At 39.5% G+C, this 20,258-nt stretch overlaps 1 protein-coding gene across 1 annotated transcript in view; it reads right to left on the reverse strand.

Moving 5' to 3' along the window:
- Positions 1-20,258, reverse strand: part of MSRA (methionine sulfoxide reductase A) — a 145,502-nt gene that overhangs the window by 77,445 nt on the left and 47,799 nt on the right. Inside the window, exon 3 of the mRNA XM_010583142.1 lies at positions 15,725-15,831. Within this exon, the coding sequence (XP_010581444.1) occupies positions 15,725-15,831 (107 nt within the window). The remainder of the gene's footprint in view (positions 1-15,724; positions 15,832-20,258) is intronic.

Consider the following 20,258-nt stretch of genomic DNA (forward strand, 5'->3'; position numbering starts at 1 on the left):
AAAGTACATCCAACACTACATTTACCTCACCAAGCCAGCAGCTGTCTCTCTGAAGACATGTCAGAGCCCAGTATCATCCATGAACTCACACACTGCACACTGGCACGTGATGCCTGCCCTTCGTTATACCAGATACGGGCAACAGGAGTGATATTAATCTCTGACAACCTTTCCTCTCACATTTGCCAAGTTCCTATTAATTTTACTAGAAAATCCTAGCTCCTGCAGGCTTAGTCTACCACGTACAAACTGCTCTAAAATGAATAAGTCTTTGTAATGGTATAACATGATAACACTGATCTGAACACGGGACGTTTCATAGCAGCAATGCCCCACGGTAAGCGGTGGCACACGAGCCATGACGTTGCAACCTGAACGACAATCCTCGCGGGTTTTTCAACAGAGAAACACAAACCCTATTCTGATTCTATTATATAAAGAATTTAAAAAAAAAAGGAAGAAGTGGGCTCTGTATTTTATTCAACCCACTGTAGCTGAAGTGAGCCAGCTCAGAATCCCAGTGTTTATACCTGGGGGGATGGAGGAGTGAAGAAGCCACAGACGATATGGCAGGATGCTAATTCAGGCCTCTTAATGAATTCAGAGCCAGAACAAATCAAAGAAGAACTGTGCTTAAAATAATAAAAAATAAAGCTACAGGTGTAGATTGTGAACTGGCATTATCCTCTCTTGTTTAAAAAATGACATGGTAATTCTAATGACAAACTATGTTATAAATAGACACTTAATTATAATATCTTAGGTCTGGCATCTGCATTTTCACCATCTGAAAGGCAGAAGCCAGGACTCTCTGCTGCAAAATTGGAGACCTAAACAAGACAAAAGGAAACACGGAGTGAAGTTCAACCAAACCCACAATCCGCTGTTCTTCACACCCTCCACTTGACTATTGTCCTTCAGCCACTTCACACTGAAGGAGAAAGCAAATACCCCTGGCCCCGGACACCCCGGCAGTTGCCAGCCATGGAAGCAACCTACTCTTGGGACACCCTTTCCGAAAGCATCCCAGCCCACCGGCCGAGGGCAAATGGACATCGTGCACCCGAACCCAGCCACTTTGGGCTTTTTCTTCCTCCGCTCTCTATCCCGTCCGTGGGTCCACTGGCTACAGCAGCTACCATAGAAACCAAAGTGCTGCTCTGCAGCACACGGAGCAGATGTCACGCGAAGCAAGATGAATGTGATATGGCGAGGGGGGTGGATGCAAGAGGAGGAGGGAAAGCAGCATCACACGTTCAGAATTAAATGTTCCCACCAGAGGGAGTGAGTCATTTTTGAAGTAAGTGCAAAGCTGCAATATTTTTTTCCTGCGCTCTCAATGCGCATCCGCAAACACGGACGTACAAATAAATGTGCTTTCATCTCTTGCACAGGTGCTCGAGTCGCCCGTGCTCCGCTCTCTAATGAAAGCTGTGATTTTCTCGTGATGCTAAATTAATGCCTGACCTAAAACAACTCTCCCAGCCAGAACTGTGTTGTCATTTCAAAAATGCCCTGTAAAGCTTTTTCCCTTGCTCTCCTTCCAGGATAGTGCAGAAATATGACATTGTATAAAGTCAATATATATTAGACAGGCATTCTATGGCAAAATGTCACTCCATTTTTAAGACTAACAAACAATAATTCAGTTGCACATTGCAATTTAACGCAAAGTAAAAAACAGTAACAACCAGTCTGGAGCAGTGTTTGATTTCCTCTGATCTTGCCTCAAGTTTTGCTTTGTTTTTTTAATTCACAAAAGGCCATTCTTGATATTATGAACTTTTCCCAACACAAACATTATTTTGTCTTCTTCCTTCCCTTGGTATGTCTTGTACGTATCTAATTCACTGCCTAATGTACCTTACTGATATATTTGTTGAAACATTACCTTGCAATGAAATTTGGGGGGTGGGGAGTCACGTTCTTTCTATTTGCAAAACAAGAATTAGATCCCATTGATTTCTGTGGTCTCTGTCCAGTGTCAAGCATTGAGTGTGATAACAGCGAAGAGCTCACTCCGAAAGGTGGTGAGCACTCATCATCTCTCTGGGTATCAATGCAGCTGAAGATGTTCAGCAAGTTCAAGATGTGAAACCATGAACTCTCATGGGCATTCAACATCTCTGCAGCTGCAGGTGGACCTGCACACGTACAGTGATCAGCCCCTGCGGATGCCAATAAAGATTTCCACTGCGAGATGGAAGGATAGTTTACAAATAAATCGGATGAAACATTTGCCAAGCCCTCCTTCAGCTGGACTGTGATGAAATCACAATTATACACAGCAATGGCAGCAGCAAACAATGCCTAAAAAATGATGTCTACGTTTCTAGACTGTATATATTTAAATGATGGGGCACCATATACTAGTGTCCCTCCCAAAACTCACTTTTGGTAAATAATGTTCATACAGGTAGTGCGCATCTTCCTCTTTTCCATAGCAAAATATAAAAAACACAGAATCCCCTGTTGTCATCATTTACAAACACGGGTAGGATAATTCTGCCTTATCTGATACATAAAACAGCGCTCTGTGGTTTACACAAATGTGGACAAACAACTTTAGGATGCTCAGATGACAAGAAACCCGATGGTTTGTGCTGCACACAAAGAGAAAGGAAAACAAGCTCCTGCATTTCATGCCATTGCAGACGTGCTGCGAGGCCACTAGAGGGCAATGAAACAAATCAGGTTTTTCCTCCAGCCCTGTTAAAGCCCCTAATGTCGCACTGAAGGTTTTTCCTATAATAATATATCATGGGATAATGGGGAAATTTATTTCCTATGATTGTTGGCACATAAAATAGCAACCACGTATATATAATGGCAAGAAGAGTTGGATGAAAAATAATCATCCAAGATATAATTAGCTGATTGAGATAAAAACAAAAAATATTACAGAAAGTAAAATGAGGGAGATGATGCTAATAAGTGCACATTTGTGTGTGTATGTGGAGAAGGAGGAGGGATGCTACAATCCTTCACTGAGATTTTCTAACTCTTTTGTCAGAATTTTTCTTTGGATGTTTTAAGCTCCATGAAACTTTACCTTTGGAGCTGAAAGTTGTCATCAAATTGTATTTGCTGGAGGCAATTAATTTTCCAAATTTTCTAGGGTAATTGTTCAGCTATTTCTTAGAAATACAACTGGGGAAAATATTGTGTTTTCCATACTATAAAAAAAAAATAAAATCTGGGACACTTTCTTTAAGGAATGCAAAAACTGAGCCTTGAAGTTTGCAGTTGGGAGTCCTTCACCATGAAGAACTGGCTAATAAACCCAAAGTTGTCCAATTTTTCAACTTTTTAGAAAAACACGGTTTTCACACAATCAGTGGATGGTTAGTATTGAATATTCTAAAAGAGGGAATGAGCACTGGTTTCCTGCAGCACTTCAAAAGGGACAAGTAAGACAACACACACCACACTGTGCCAATTTGTACTTGGTTAAAAACAAAAACAAACAAAAAAATAAACGACATTCAAATGGAAAGGAATATAATTAGTGCCAATCAACATGTTTTTGTAGAAAATAGGTCAAATATAAACCCAACATCTTTGATGAGATTACAAGTTTAGCTGACAAAGGAAACTTTGTAGATATAATACAGTTAACATTTCATGTTTCATTTAGTAGTCTATAAAAAAAGAAGTGCTACACGGTATCAATACAGCAAATGATAACTGAATTAAGATGGACTTTCACCAGAATTTTTATGAAGCGCAGTGACCAAGCCTTAGAAATAATTACAAAATGAGTGCTGGTAAAATTGGAAGATCACATTGGAAGGTCAGAGGTACAGCAAATGCTGGTAATGCTGGGGCGCTCACACTGCAGAGCTGAGATCATTGTAACATAGTTAAACCCCGAGTTCTACATCTAGGGAGGTGAAATCCAAAAATTTTACATCTAGGAACAAAAAATAAAGGCACACCTACAGAAACATGTATAAACAGCGGTGTGCCCAGGGAGGTAATTTGACCTTTATTTACGTCATTGATTAAGTTCATTCTGTGATACTGTATCCAGTTCTGGTATCCATTTTTTCACGGAAAAAAGAAAGCTGATTTTAAAAGACAAAAACTTGAAGAAAGTTCCAAACTAAATTTAAAAAACCTTTTTGGTGAAAGTCACTGATATGAGAACATTGATGCATAAAGCTACAATTTTGACTACACACATTTCCTGATAAAAATTATTTAGTTAATAATACTGACTATTCTCCTGAAGAGATGGTGCATCCATAGCTTTCACTGTCAGTCACTTGCTGTTACAAATATGTACCTTCACCTAGTTTAAGCTTCTGGCTATGGCTCTTCATTATGCCTTTCCCTACTAGCTTACAAATTGTCTTTATGTGTAAAAGAGTTTTTCTTCTATGAACACCTTAAATACAGCTCCTTTAAAAACTGAAAAAGATGTGGTTTAACTGAGTCACCTAAAAATAATGAAAGCAAAGGAGAAAGGAGCAGCCAGAATGGAAATATATTAACCTCAATACGCCATAGGAAGCTGGTTGCCTGGGGAAAGGTCAGGACCCAAACCTGCAGAGCAAAAAGTCCTGGGGGCTGCGAGCACTGCGTCACTGAAGAACATTTCTCAGTCTTTGAAGACACTTTCTGCAGTGGTCCAGCAGAGCACACACCTACATGGTCCTGCAGTAGGACGTATCTTAGGATGCTTCAGGCAGCAGGAAGAGGGAATATATTTTGTCCACCTTGATATAGTGCGTAGTTAGATTTACTTTTAGATCCTGTGACTAAATGGCATGTAATAAAGGTCGGCTAGAAAAAATACAAGTTTATCTTTGTCTGCAAGGATAAGGAGAAGAGACTTTTCAGAAACATAGGCCTGAGGAAGAAAGTGGAAAATCGAAGACTGGGGAAAATGTGGAACTAGGAAGTAAGGGATGTGGGGCAAGGTCAAATGTTAGAAGATCCTGGAAAGCAAAAGAGCCAGGAAACAATGTGGGGAGGAAACAAACAACAAATAAAGGTTGAAATAAACTTGGGAGTGGGAAAATGAAGAGAGAAAGGCAGAAGAACTGATTTTTCTACATCAGCTCAATGGAGAGCTGTAACATGGGCTTTGCTTCATCTTGCTTCTCAGCAGTGCCTGGTGTGAATGCAGACATCCATCTAGCTGGTACTTCACCAGTTAGGCTCATAAGCCCTGCAGCACAAGATGACAAAATTACTAGCTACAGAGCCGCTGAATAAAATCAGTCAAAGTCAGAGAAGCAGAGATTCCTGAACTGAAATTTTTGTAAAACAGGACTGAACTCAGGTAAATCCCATCCCTCCATATCCTCAGCCATACCCAAATATTTAGGGATAGCAGCATCTGTGCAGCATGTTTCCTCCTCTGTGCTTCACAGCAGCTCTTAACTAAATATCTTTATGTATTCCTATATGCCTGTGTACAAATGATTTATGTACAGGCTTAAGCCCATTGATACACCATTGAGAAAATACTTATGTTAGTATCTGTTGTAACTCCATGCTCTCTCAGGAATGATGGATATGCATCAACATAAAGACAAATGTCCTGGCTTTCCCTAGCTGGTTCGGTTTTAATGTCTGCAATCCTACAAAGCTCTAGCACAAGACCGATAATAGAGTTGATGGTATTGCCCATCAACCAAAAAGCCCACTCTGATCTTTTTCTGCAATCTAGCTTTTACTGAAATCAGTAGACATCCCGGATCTAAAAGAAAAAAAGACTACTCTACAAGTGATCTGTGGAAATCAATAAAGGAGAAAAAGATCTTGATGCAAAAAGATCACAAGATCAAAACAGACATGACAATGTTGCTTGCTAAAGCGTGCTCTGATTTCTTTTTCCAGTAAGTATTTACTCATTTTCCCAAAAGCTGAGAGCCATATTTGACTAAGTGGCATACTTCAAACAGAAAATAATACACAGAATTCTCTGACAATTCATTGGGGAACAAAAATGCTGAAATGAAAGAAACTCCTGGGCCAGATTTTTATCTCAATTGCATTACTGGAAATCCAAAGTAATTCCATTGATTCCAACGGTGTTGCTCTGGATTTGCAGCTGTACGTCTGATCTGCATTGGGTCCTGCCAGAAAATCTTGAGAGTTATTTAAGCAAATATTAACATCACTTAGAAAGCAACCTCATTAGGGTACAACAATTCTCAATACATGCTGTAGTACATCCGGTTATCAAATTGTTTGAACCTGAGTGCTTAAGCGGACACTCCTACATCCATATTTAGATATGCAGCATATTTTATAAATGTTGAGTATCTGTCATTTCCATGTCTGAGCTTTGTGGAGCTCAGAACTTTTTGAAGGGCCATTATGTTCTTACATCTGACTTGAAAAGCCCTGTTTCAGATAAATTCTTGGCTTTATATTTTAGAGATGGATAAACAGTGGAAAAGTGTTCCATGAGTACTTACTTGAATTCTGTCTTAGGCACACTTTTGTCACTGAGAAAACTTGAGATTTGAATAGTATTCTTTGGATCCCACAGCTTTGCACTAAGGATAAGCAAACTGTTTGTATAGCAGAAGTAATGTTCCCAGGCTTCATATGCTCATCAAAAATGCATGTGTCATTAAAAAAAAAATAAAAAGGCTTTTTGTTTCATTTTTTAATTTGTATGGAAACAATAAACCAGGACAGCCCCTCTCCCCCTCTCCAGATCAATGCAGAGAGTCCCACTACAAGCCTTATCTTTCACCTGGACATAGACGGATTCAATAGCCGTAGCAGAATTAAGACATGACATTCTCAACACATCTTGAGACTCAATACGTCTTGAGATGATTTCTCAGTTTTTGTTTCCTGGAAATTTTTGCTTAAGTCAGTTTTAAGGGCTACATTTAACCCAAAGACAACAAGATCTGATGCAGAACAGCAACAGCTAATCATTATCATCTTTCTTTTGCTTTGACCTTCTAGACTATTTTATCATGTCCTCCCCATAACTAATCTCTTAGTTAAACTAAGCTCCTTGAGAGCTTCCTTAAGCGAAGGAACTATATCCTGTTCCCTGTAAATCACTGTGTACACTTAAGCCATCATTATTAATATCATTATCAAATTTATGTTCCTGACATTTAATATGCTTGTGAAACTTTTAAAGTGCTATAACAGATGCATAATCAAGATCAAGAAATTCAAAAGCCTGAACTAGAAGCCCTTCAGAATGATCCTAGATGCCACTGAACCATGTGGGAACACATTTACAGGCTGAGGTAAAGGTATTTAGCTTCAGCGTGTTGGCATCACAGCAGACTCCATTATGTTGCCTTCCCGCTGGTATAACCTAGGACCCACAGGAGATCTGTGCCCATCTGGAGGGGCAGCTGGAGGCCAGGCCAGACAGGGTAGGACATCTCAAATGGCACTAGACTCCTGTAGGCAAGTCAACTTAGCCCTTTAAATCTTCATCTTCTGGATCAGCATGGAGATGTGCCCTGAAGACTGAGAATTCATCTGCCTAAGTATATGAAAACTTAATGTCTAGACAAATTTAGGATGTTTTTACGTTACTGACAAGCTGAACAGAGCAAGCAATACAAAGCAGGAAATGTTTTATTTACAACACATTCTTGGAGTCAATTCTATCTCATATTTACATTAGTTTATTGTACGGTAATATCTAATATTGGTGTAAATGTCCAATATAAACGTTAGCTTGAAGCACTGGCTTCACATTCACAGTACAATAAAGCAAATGGCTTCTTTGCTGAACTCCATGACCTCCCAGATGAAAAAATGATTGTAAAATAGAAAGTATGGTTTCATAATGTTGTTCATCGTTCTAACTTCAAATGCATGATTAGCTATATTTGCAACAGTCAAAGGGCTAAGTGAAACGCCCAGCCTTTGATCAAATGAACAGCATATATGCAGAATCGAAAGCTAAAAAAAAAATCTTGCCTTCTTCAGCATTGAGAAAAGCAAGCAACATGTACTGTGGCTGCATCCAGGGGAACAGAAATAGTATGCAATTGGTAGCATGCTGCACTCGGCGTAGGATGGTGGCACTTCTCTGCCTCAGTGAATTTTGAGAGGTGTCCTTAGTCCTCCTATGCTTTCCAGGGATGCTCATTTATGTTTTCATATGGACATATACATCCTGCACATTTCATTGTTTCAAAATAAAGTCATCTTGGTGGTGATATTAAGATGCCTTTCCTCCCACAACACAAGATGAGATTCTACAGCACAGAAATGTAAGAAAATTTATTAAGAAAGAAAAGCCAGATAAACAATAACTATGATATTGAGCGAACTCTGATGTGGTATGTTATGGCTGCAAAGAAAAATATAGGGTGCTGACCATGTCTATCGTAACAGAATTCCCTATCAAAAAGGTACAAAAAAAATAGCAGAGAACCATAAAACTTTATAAATGCATCATACAGATGCATTTCAGCATAAATTCAACAAAGAAAGCACAAGTGGGTTGTTAATCAGGGTTGACAATAGGACAGGTCATCTCACAGACATGTTTATTCTAAGAAATTCACACAAGCCAACAAAAGTATCCTAAGTTCATGCCATTAAAGCTTTTATCTTGTTGCCACTGTCATCAAGAAATGCAGTCAAAAGTGTGTATTAGCTTTGAGCTATCTTTCTGCTGCAAGGTGACCAAATTTTCTTGGAGTAACAAAGAAGTCAAATTTTCTGTGGTTTAAAGTAATATGAAAAGAGTTAGCAACTGTTCACACAAAACCTCCTCATCCATAGCTGAATGCAGCTTTCTCAGAGAGGGATGAACATAAAAACGGTATCTCTGTAGCACAGATGAGTGATTACAAAATAAATAATGGCTTAGCTTATCAGATCAGGTTTGCTTATTTTCATAAGAACTACCACCATCAGTCAGGAATCAAGTAGCTACTATTCACATCAGAGTGAAGCAAAGATAATTTGATACGTAAAGCTCTGAAATAGACATAATTTGAAGAGGAGTAAGCAGGTGTTATTTTTTTATTGACTCTATTGTATTGCTTTAATAACAACAACCTACTTTTAAAAAGAGCTATTTAACTTTTCCCAGCCAAAAAAACATGTGAAAAACTGACTCGCAGCCAAAGCATGTTCTAACCTCACACAGCACGTTACATAAAACCACAGCTGAATGTTGTAAATTCACTCCACAAGGCATTCCTTTATGCAACTAAAAACTCAGAACTGTCGACCCTGTAGGTCTGTAAATAGCCATTCCACCAGCCTCGACAAATAACAATCCTGACCATTTCTTTGTAGATTGCTGCTCCAAGGCTCATTGCACTGGCCCTGAAACTCCAGCTTTTGAAAGGCGTTTCTATGATACCAAATATAAAGCTCTTGTTTTTGCAGCTGAGGGTATTGCTGGTTTGTTCCCACATCATCCCACAGCAAGCTTATGAAAGTTTCACGGTATCGGTTAGGCTCCTGAGCTGCAGACACTGTTGCATCTTCTGCTGGCCCGTACTAATTCACTGTTTGCCTTATCCTGCAGAACACATCCATCCATCACAACCTGGTTTATATCTGGTGAGCTACACGTGTGAATTAGGTAACTGAACTTCCATTACAGTCATGAGAGATCAGGGTGTGCCTAAAATCAGCTACCTAAATATAGGCATTGAGCACTATTTGAGGTGCCCAGGGTATTTCAGATGTCTTCACAGGACTGGCAGGTACGATAGAGCCCCTAAGGGATATTTGTGGGTTGTGAAGCGGCAGGAGGAGGTCGGCTGAGGTGTGCTAGAGCTTCCCCAACAGCACTAGGTGTGAGCAGCTGAACCAGGCACTAGGAATGTGTCCCGTAGCTGAGCACTCACTCTGTTTTGGGTAAACGTGAACTCCTAGGTCAGCGGTTAGTTGAGTCCTTCCAGCGGAGCGTAGCACTGCTGATGCAAGCACTTCTGCTTCACAAGGAGATAAGGGAGCTTCAACCGTGGGCCAGCAGCTGTTTTTCAGCTCTGGGCTAAGACACAGTATCTGAGTACCCCACCACAGAGGAGCTTCTTGAAAACTACCAAAGCCAACCTCAGTGTTAATTCAATGTGTTCCCGGACCTCCTGTGAGCAAGCTCAGGACCAGGAGTGCTATCATGTAACTGTAGCCACACTGAAATTTGGCCATTGCAAATGAACGATAGCACTGTAAATTCACAACTGTGTAAAATATTCATCCCCATTCTTCCCATGGTCATCCATGATTTATCATGTAACTGTTCAGGGCTTTAAAAGTTAAAAAAATAACAAAACAAAACACCACCCACCCCACTCCCTCAAAACCCCTCCCCATCACTATAAAATTTGTGCAGAACAAAAAACCAGAAGCACAAACAGAGAAAACCCAATGGTGCTTCAAGTTCAGATGCTCCAAGACCTATATTTGTGAAACCAAACAGTACATTTGAAGTTATCGGTTGAAAGATTCACTTCTCAGCTGCATGTGAGTAAATATGCAATAAAGCATATGGGTAGAACTAACCCGTTGTGCAAATATATCAGCTCTTGTGGAGTTACACCAATAGGGAATTTAGTGCAGCATAGTAATACTTTGCTTGCCCGATTCAAAAAGAAATTTTAGATCTTTGGTCAAATTCATGTTCTTCAGGCCAAGTCTTTTGTTAAATAAACAGAAAATGCTGTTTGACAAAATGCAAAGAAAAATGATCATTTGACCAAGTCAGAGATAGTTGCAGTCATTTAACTGAGCATCTTCTTCATACCTTCACAGAAACGTATTTGCTATGACTGCAGTGGGACCCAGTTTCTCCTCTGAGCATCATATACTGTTCGCTTCAAGATCTCCAGAAAGTCTATACCCACCTATGGTTTTATAGTTCCTGACATTTCCACAAAGAGACTGTTTTCCAGACTAATAGATTGGGCAACGGGTTAGTTTCAATGGCCTGTATTTTTTATATTTATACTAAATTTTAATTTTTAAATTTAATCTCTTCACCTCTACTTACATTACTTTTTGAACTTCTTAAACATATTTGCAGGCCCCAAAGCAAACCATTACCATTGCTTCTTTCTTTTTTTTTTTCTTTGTAATTCTGGCTTTGGTGCAGTTATTGTTTTATTTGATTTGTTTTCTCAATCTGTTGACCAGCTGGTTTAGATTTCAGAGAGGATTTCTATCAGCATCACAATCTACTCCTGCAGAGAAACTTTCCAAGATTATAGCCTTACAGTCCAAATCATAAAAAAAAAAAAGTATGTTGCTTCTAGCAAAGCTCCATCCATTTCTAAACAGAAAAAAAGTTACTTCTGTGCTTCATCTACATTTCCTATATGTTCAGTAAAAACCCACTCCATTCCAGTTCTCTGGACTTTAGTAGAGGCCACATTTTTAATGTCTTCATAAAATCTCAACATTTCTATACTCCTGTCTCTTTAAGCCCTTATTACTCTCTCCACTTTACAACTGTAAGAACAAATGACAGCAACTCTCCCCACCAACTTCTCTTGGCTATAACAAATCAGGAGCTTATTACCTGCTCACGTCATCCAACACCTCCGTCAAGAGCTCAAGACTCAATTCATTCATAATTATTCGTGGAGAGGCCCTTTAGTTGCTTTGTGGAAGGATCTGCTCCTGCCAAATATTTGCTTTTCTAATAAAGTAATAGACCTGTGTTTTGCTCTCTGTGCATCATGTTCATTGTCAGTGCTGTCCCAAGTGAGGATGCAGAGATGTTGGCATTTTGGGGATGCTACTTTAATATAAGCCAAACATGGTGGGGAGGGACTCAGTATATTCTTGGAGCCTGAAAACCTAGTGTTAGTGCTCGACAAAACAAATGCAGGCCTCTGATTCAGAAAACATAAATACAAACTTCTTCCCACTCAGATTTCAATATTTGGATTATTGCCTAGATAATTCATTTGAAAACCAAATCCAGCCTAGCAACTGTCTTGAAAATTGAGTAACCTCAGGTTCAACTGTATTAAAAAACTTCAGCTTCAGGCAAAACTGATGGAACAGCTCATTCACAGTACTTTCACCAAGCCCTGGCCCTCATTTTTTTGTTTTTCTGATTACACTTACATTGTGTTACAATTTACCAGCAGCACTATTGTATTATAATATATATTACCACTAGCCGACTCTGACTGTATGCATTCAGCTTCATCAACAGCTAAAGATGCATGGCTCGATGCATATTCATTGCTGTATTGCCATTTCTCAGCTGTTAAAACAGCTGCATGAATCAGCAACAAGTTTCACAACTTAAAATAGATGTAACCCTGCAGGATACTTGGGCTCAATGAGCATTATGATTCTCACTCGTAGGCTGATAGGAGCTAGGGACGTGGTGCACTTAACCACAGTATTTCTCCACTCAAGCATAGCACTACCCTAAAGGTGTAAGCTACATTAGTGTTTCAGTTTGGAGCAGAAGTGTGCTTTTGTAATAAATCTCCTGATCGTTGCCACTTATCATGCTTTGGTTCACACCACAGAGTGGTCTTGGGATGGATGAACCCAATTCCTTTTGATGGAGCTAAACCAGAAATGCACCACTGACTTCCACCTGCTAGCGTGGCATGTGGTTCGGAGCACCAAACCACGGCTACTGAAGAGCAAACCCTCTTGACATGCACATAGTGTGTTCGGGGTCCTCGGTACAAACGGTTTTGTTCTGCAGATCCGCTCCTCTCAGCCCATACTGCTTGCTAAATGTAGCCAGAGATGAACACAGCTATCTGACTTCTAGAGAGGAGCTAGCGCTTCAGGCTCGCCTGTCTTGGAGGCAGGAATTTAAGATATAAACCTTGGGGTTGGACGGTTTCTATCCTCAGCGAACAAAAATGTTTCCTTTAACTTAACAACCCTACCTGTCTTTAAGAAAAAAACTTATCTAGCAAGAGCATAATTTTCTGTTTGGAGGCCTTTCTTAGCTCTCTTCCAGGTCCTCAGCTCAAAAAGACATCTAACAGCATATGCGCAATTATTCGGTGAACAAACAAACTACATTTTGTTTTTATTCACCTGCAGCGCCGAAAAACTCTAATTTTACTTCTAGTATATGTTAGGCCTTTCTCCATTTGGTGTGTGCACAACTGCTTATCATGGAAAAATCAAGTGTTATGCCATCCCCACATGTTTTTATCTGTCATTATCAGGTGCACAGATATGCATGTGTCACTGGCAGAAGAGCCTGGTATTTATTTTAAATTACTGCAATAATAAGGAAAGTGGCTGTATTATATTTACATTAAAATAATGTAATGCAAAACATTTAATATGGAAAGGGATTCCTGGACATATTGTTTGCTCAGTATGTTTCCCATACAACCATTCTATTGCTACTGCAATACCACAGAAGATAATATTGTAGATATTGTTGTTAATAATACAAAGAAACCACATATCCTCTAGGAATTTCAGTACATATTTGCTGTGCTTCCTTAGTTGGCAACCACAGTGCCTTCCTTCCCCCTAATTCAGTGCAAAAACAAACTCTACATGTGATCACTTACAGAGTTCTGCCTAATTATACAAATGTACTAATTATACACACTTTTCAAATGGTGACAGACTTCAAAGTAGGTAAATTTTAAATCGTGCCATTAAGAAAATCTATTTTGTCCTGGTTTTGGCTGGGATAGAGCTAGTTTTCTTCCTAGTAGCTGGTATAGTACTGTGGTTTGGATTTAGGATGAGAAGAATGTTGATAACACACTGATGGTTTTAGTTGTTGCTCAGCAGCGCTTACACTAAGTCAAGGACTTTTCAGCTTCTCACCCTGCCCTGCCAGCGAGCAGGCTGGGGGGGCACAAGGAGTTGGGAGGGGACACGGCTGGGACAGCTGACCCCGACTGACCCAAGGGATATTCCAGACCATAGGATGTCATGCCCAGCATATAAACTGAGGGGAAAGCTGGCCGGGGGGACGCTGCTTGGGAACAGGCTGGGCATTGGTGGGTTCGTGGTGAGCAATTGTTTTTCATTCGCATCACTTGTTTTTCTTGGGCTTTATTTCTCTCTCTTTTTGTTATTTTCATTATTGTTATTATTATTATTTTATTCTATTTCAATTAATAAACCGTTCTTATCTCAACCCATGAGTTTTCTTGCTTTTACCCTTCTGATTCTCTCCCCCATCCCACTGGGGGGGAGTGAGCAAGCAGCTATGTAGTGCTTAGTTGCTGGCTGGGGTTAAACCATGACATATTTGATGATGGAAATCTCTGTAATATCATATTGCAATCTCCTACATCGTAATTTTGCTTTCAAGTCAGTATTAATTTAATGACAAATAACAGCAGAGAATAATAGAGTTGGGAAAGCAAACTGAAAGCTGTAAGATTTACAGTGTGATATTGGTCAGCAGATGCTAACAAAAAGGATCAAAACCAATTTGGAAAAGCAATGGATCTAAGGTAAACAATGAGTAGAAGGAAGTTCTGCATGATAAATATGAATACCGAACCTTCAGAAACTACTCTGTTAACAAAGATAAACACCTGCAAGACTGACTTATCCCCATGTGTTCAGCTACTCATGAGAAAATATATGTCATTGAACACTTAATTTACATGCACAGTTATCACACTGCTAGGAACGACTTGCAAATTAGTTACTTGCAGTTCCGAGCATCTCTTTGCATGCAAAATAACGCCAACTGCATGTACAAACCAGCCCTACAAGTGCACACATAGCTCAGACCACCAATGCCACACACACATTTATGGAAACCAAACTGCCACACAAGACTTCAGCACATGCACCTCCTTTTTGGACCTTGGTACATGCCTCTGACTGATGCACCCTCACTTTTCAAAACGCAGTTCTTTACCTTTAACATTAGATATTGACCAAAAGCCCTGATTCTTCAACATAACACTTTAGTGAAGCCATAGTATATAAGTGAATGCATGAAAGTTGGTATTCTTTTAGCACTACTTGATAGTTACTCTGTCTATTGCCCTGATGTCATAGGTAAGTAGTTTATTTTGTGTAAGTCATAAGAATTTATATATATCTCTGCTATAGAATCCGGAGCTTGCATTGACAAGACCACTAGGCAGATCAGACAGCAATTACAATGCAGCAACACTATAGGACAGTAATCCCTCTTCCTTTAGTTAAATAATAGCTTATGTGGCAGGCGAGAGACAGAATCCATCTTCACTGAAAAACAGGACTGGGTATAGAAAGGGAAATGGTCGATCTTCTCTCACACAAACCCTAGTGTCAAAACAAATAGTCTTACTAAGTCACAGGCTGTCACATTTAATCAAAGACATTCATGGAATGGCTTGATTAGAAGCATCTTACAAGCAGCAGGTGGGTGATCCTGAGTTACCAAGCTCAAATATTGATCAGGACTTTCCCCCAGTGTTCAAGAACTCCTAGGTCTGAGATTTTGGCTACACCCTTCAAAGTATGGGGTCCAGATACGCCTGAATACCTTTAAGACCACAGACTTTCACTCTGGTGCACACACACAAAAAAATCTCTAGAAGAGATTAAAACTATCTCTGCACAAGTAACTATTTTTCTTTCTCCATAGTTATAAAGTGACTCACATACAAAAAAAAACCCCACTTCACAAAAGTTGGAATTTAAAGCAAATATGATGCAAGTTCAGTACTGAAATGAGGAGCTCCAATAGCAACACAGAGACAATGTACAACATGAGAAGTGATTTTGTGCTAACTGGTGATGTCTTTGACCTCCACTCGTATGTGAAGCAATTCCACGCCCTGCCCAATGTTACCTTTTGATATTCTTCCTTAGATCTCAAGGCAGCTTCCATCTGTTCCTGAGAAAACGTGTAGATGGCCGAGCGATACTGTGTGCCAAAGTCATTACCTTGTCGCATTCCTGGGGAGAGAGAAAACACAGCAGCACACCATGAGGATCATCCTCCCTACTTGACGGGGCTGCAGGCACAAGTTCAACAGACCTAAATTTAGGACATTCCATACACCTGGATTAGCCTGGTCTCTTATGTGCATACTCAGTAGGTATTTTTAGGAAGTCCAAGTCTTTCTTTGGTTAAACAGTCCTGAAAAGTTTCAGCTCTGACATCTACTTTTAAATGACATGCAAATGAAATGTGAGCATTTTACATTTTGGTAAATCACACAGTAGTCAAATACAGATGTAAAACCTTAAATAATCAAGCTGTAGTTACTGTAATCAAGGTACTCTTAAAATATTTATTTTGAACCATGCAAATAGTTACAAAAAACCCCCTTGATTTTACCAAGTGCTTAAAAATTTTCTTGTGCTGGAGGAGTACCTCTTAGTGGGAGAAAGGTTCAAAATACCCTTGGAGATAACTAGCTATTCTCTTCTATTCATAAAGCAATGATCTTGCTAAAAGACTTGTATGCACGTATTGCTGAATTAACTCTGAAGTTATCAGTTCCTACCATCATCACCGCTAGTTACGGAGAGAAGGAATGACTCTTATGAAACTCTCACATCTGAGCTGCAAAGAGGACTCTGATAGAGAAGTATGCTAAGGAGAAGGTTTGGAGAAAGTCTGGCTGCATTAGTACTGCTGTAGAGTGAGTAATGTGTAGGAACAGCAACACTTTCACAATTTTTTTTGAGTTTGGGAGAAGTAGAAAACAACAGTATATATCTAATATCTACTAAATTCTATTTGCAACCTACATGTGGGTAATACGGATGGCGAAAGTATATAATACTGTTTATATGTAACATTGTGAAAACAAAACCCTGCTTATACATACTTAGTAACTCCTTGAAATTATACCATAAATGAGTAATTTTGGTACAAGGATTAGCCCCTTTAATGCCGATCTATGTAATGCCTTCAAAAGACTGGTTGTATGAAGTTGCTCCTGTACAAATTTCCAAAATATGAGATGGATTCTGCCTACGAAACTATAAAATAATGGGCCAAAGCAGAGAGAAGGTTACTATCCCCTTAGGTGATTCACCCAGATATGGTTTGGCATTATGCAGCGCTAGTAAAGCCACGCTGGCCAGAGGCATTGCTGCTTCTCATCGCTACCCGTTCCCATTCCCTCAGGCAGCAATACTGCAAGCCAGCTTTGCTGTGGATCATTCCATAAAGTCAAACAACAGCCTTAGAGAGGAGCTTTAGCATTAAGAGTGATCTGGAGGTGCAGTTTTGCAACTGCAATTGCAGTTTTGTGGTTTCTGTCTTTTATACCTTGTTCCCAATGTTGTATTCAAGGACACAACTTTTTGCTTTGCTGTAATAAAATGTATAAATTTTGAGTTTGTCTGGTGGTGTATATGAGCTTGGGTGAGTGAAAAAGCTGGATTTTCTAAAGCAGACTCAAAGAAGCAGACCCCTCCCAAATGCCTGCAACCCAAGAAAAACTGGAAATCATCAGGATTTGTCTTTTGACTGCCACCAGACTACAGAAGCCCCTTTGAAGATTACCATCAACTCTCACGACTATGGGGATGAACTGGAAAAAAACCCTGTATGTCCTGATACCCCCCTAGCAAAGGGCAGAGGGTAGAGAAAGAGCCTGTGATACTGGTGGGGGGGAAGATGCTATCAACATAATACTACTCATTAAAACATGGTAACTTTTATCCCTCTGGTACTTTCCAAGGAAACAGAAAAATGGTTTAAAGGATAGTACAATAAACAAATGAAATATGGCTGAAATATTTATGAACTAAAAGATGCAGAAATATTTTAAAAGCTGCATTTGGACAAAAATTCCATTCAGTGACCAACAGTATACATGACAGAATGTGATTCTGAAAAATGTTATGGAGTTTTCTGATGCTTTGGGTTACTTTTTAATTGATAAAATGTTACATTATTACACATAAGAACAACAACTACGTTCTTCATCAATACTTAATACTGTGGTCTGCAAGGCAGAGAATATTTTGCTCATTTCTTTGCAAGTTATTTTAGGGTGGTAAGGAGCTCTTGTAAAGCCAGTGCTACTGAATAGTTAGGCATAAAATGAATACAGCCCAGTAAAGCATTAGTTTTGCCAGGATATGTTAATGCTGATTGATGTTTGAGCTCAAGCATTAGCATTCTACAAATCTATTTATTGCTTAACAAATTACTTAACAACTGACCAGGGAGTAGATTACAAAAATCTCTATAAATGGAGGATCACTATATAGTATGCTAGTTTCTAGCATGCATTTCAAGTGTACGAGTTTAGCATGAGCTCACGTGCACGGTACTCTGAGTAAGAAGATAAACAAGATTATTTAATACATGCACGTGCCACCACTGTTCCATAGTAATAGGGAAGCGGTCAGCTTAATTAATTTATTGAAGAGAAGGTTAAGAGGAAAACTGACTCTGATTTAAAAATACGTATAGAGAGAAATAACCTGAGCAATAAGGCTCTTTAATCTTGCCAAAGTCGCTTAACTAGGTAGAGCAATTGAAAGCCGAAGTATACAAAATCCAGATTGGAAATAAGGCAATGTTTAAATAGCGAAGAGCATTTCTCACTGGAACAATGCACTTAAAGCCACACCCCTTTCCTGAGGGCTTCACATCAAGGATATCCATTTTCCCCAAAGATATACCAAAGCCCAAAGAGCTGTATAAAGCCAGTGATGAAATGATTAAGTTAAGGAAGAGGTCAGACTGTGCGATAATAACAGCCCCTCCTAGAACTCAAGCGTTGGCTTGCAGTGTTAAACCATCTACTAGCTATGAAGAAGACTGAACAGGTATTGTAAGTTTTACTCCAAAGTGTAGCATTAATGTGATCAATCATCTAAGCCAAAATGTCATTTATTTTTACTTGTTACTTAAATTAATTTGTACCTAAATATCCCATAATAAGTAGCTATTATCTAAGCCACGAAGACTACGCGATAATAAAACAAAATAAATTCCATGTGTACAGACATAATCAATTGCCACTGTTGCTGTTATTATTTGTAATGTACCTCACATGTACAAACTTATTTCTCAAGGGTCCATCACTGATTTTTTAAAACCCTCTGGCAAATCTTACTTGTTGAGATTCACTAACTCAATGAGTAGCAAACAAGGCAAGAAATTCAATTTACTAAACAACTGTGGTAGGATGATTGAGCTTAACAATCTTGTCTTTGTCTGAAAGAAAGTCTGCTAAACCAAAAATGATCTCTGCTTGGCTATCCAAAAATTCCACAATATCATCTGTAGTTAACTTTCCTTCCATTTCTGAAATGTCTTTCTTATTTTGTCTATCATGACATTCTGTCTCTCTCTGTTAACATAACACCACAGTTGTACACATTAGGTTTCAGATAAGAATGTGAAAATTATTTATTAAATAATTGATACACGTGATTTTGCTTTAATTCCAGATCAAACCAGTGAATCAGGTTTGTCTAAATCTTCGCTACTGGAAGAAGGAATAATTCCTACAGAACATCAGCTGCACATCTTTAGAGCGGCTGGATCTTCCTGGCAGGGAAATGCTGATTGCCTACAACTGNTCTTCTGCAAGACGTCTTAAAGTCTGAAAACAGAACATCATCTTACATGCAGCATCGGACCTGGTCCACTTTGTCACAAAGCACACCCAGAGGACTTGTTCCCAGTGTTGATCAGAATCTCTATAACTAGAGACAACCAGACAGAGTTTCAAGGGCTACCCAATGTCCCTGCCGTGATACAGAGGAAGCCAAAGCCTCGGTGTTTTACCTGATTTGTACCTGGCGTAAGAAGGTTCAGAGCAGAGACAAGTCCTTGAGCTTCACATCAGGTCCTCCAGGACTCTGACACTAGAACCCCCTTGGCCAGCCCAGGGTTTGCAAGATCACCCCATTTCATCTGGCTGTACTTTACTAACACCAATGGTGCAAGCCAGTAATTGGCAAAAAGGCAAATATCTATCTCCCTGACCAGGTGATCAGGAACACATTCGACAGCAACAGGAACAAATACACTCTGGAGTCAAAAGGCTGGCACTTGCTGTTGATGCCCGAGACCAAGAAAATCAGCTGCTATGCTGAGAACAGCTGTAAAATCTCTTGTCAAAGAGATGTTTAGATAGAGAGGCTGATTTTAGAACTGAGAGAAAAGCATAGAATTTGCACCTCTCTGGCAAGACACAAAAATACATGGTTTTGGATATGGCTGCATGGTGCCAAAGAATGTAAGCCCAAAGCCTGTGTGAGCACTGGCCAGTCCTTGAAAGCTCTTGTCTCTGGAGAACCAGTGAGGATGACAGCATCTGGAGCTCTAAATGTGTTTAGATCTTGGGCATGGATCATATTTAGGAATTTCACTTTGGCTGACCAAAGCACCTCAGTGGTTCTCA

Source organism: Haliaeetus leucocephalus, unplaced genomic scaffold, assembly GCF_000737465.1.
Source record: "Haliaeetus leucocephalus isolate CR32 unplaced genomic scaffold, Haliaeetus_leucocephalus-4.0 Scaffold871, whole genome shotgun sequence".
Classification (NCBI taxonomy): Eukaryota; Metazoa; Chordata; class Aves; order Accipitriformes; family Accipitridae; genus Haliaeetus; species Haliaeetus leucocephalus.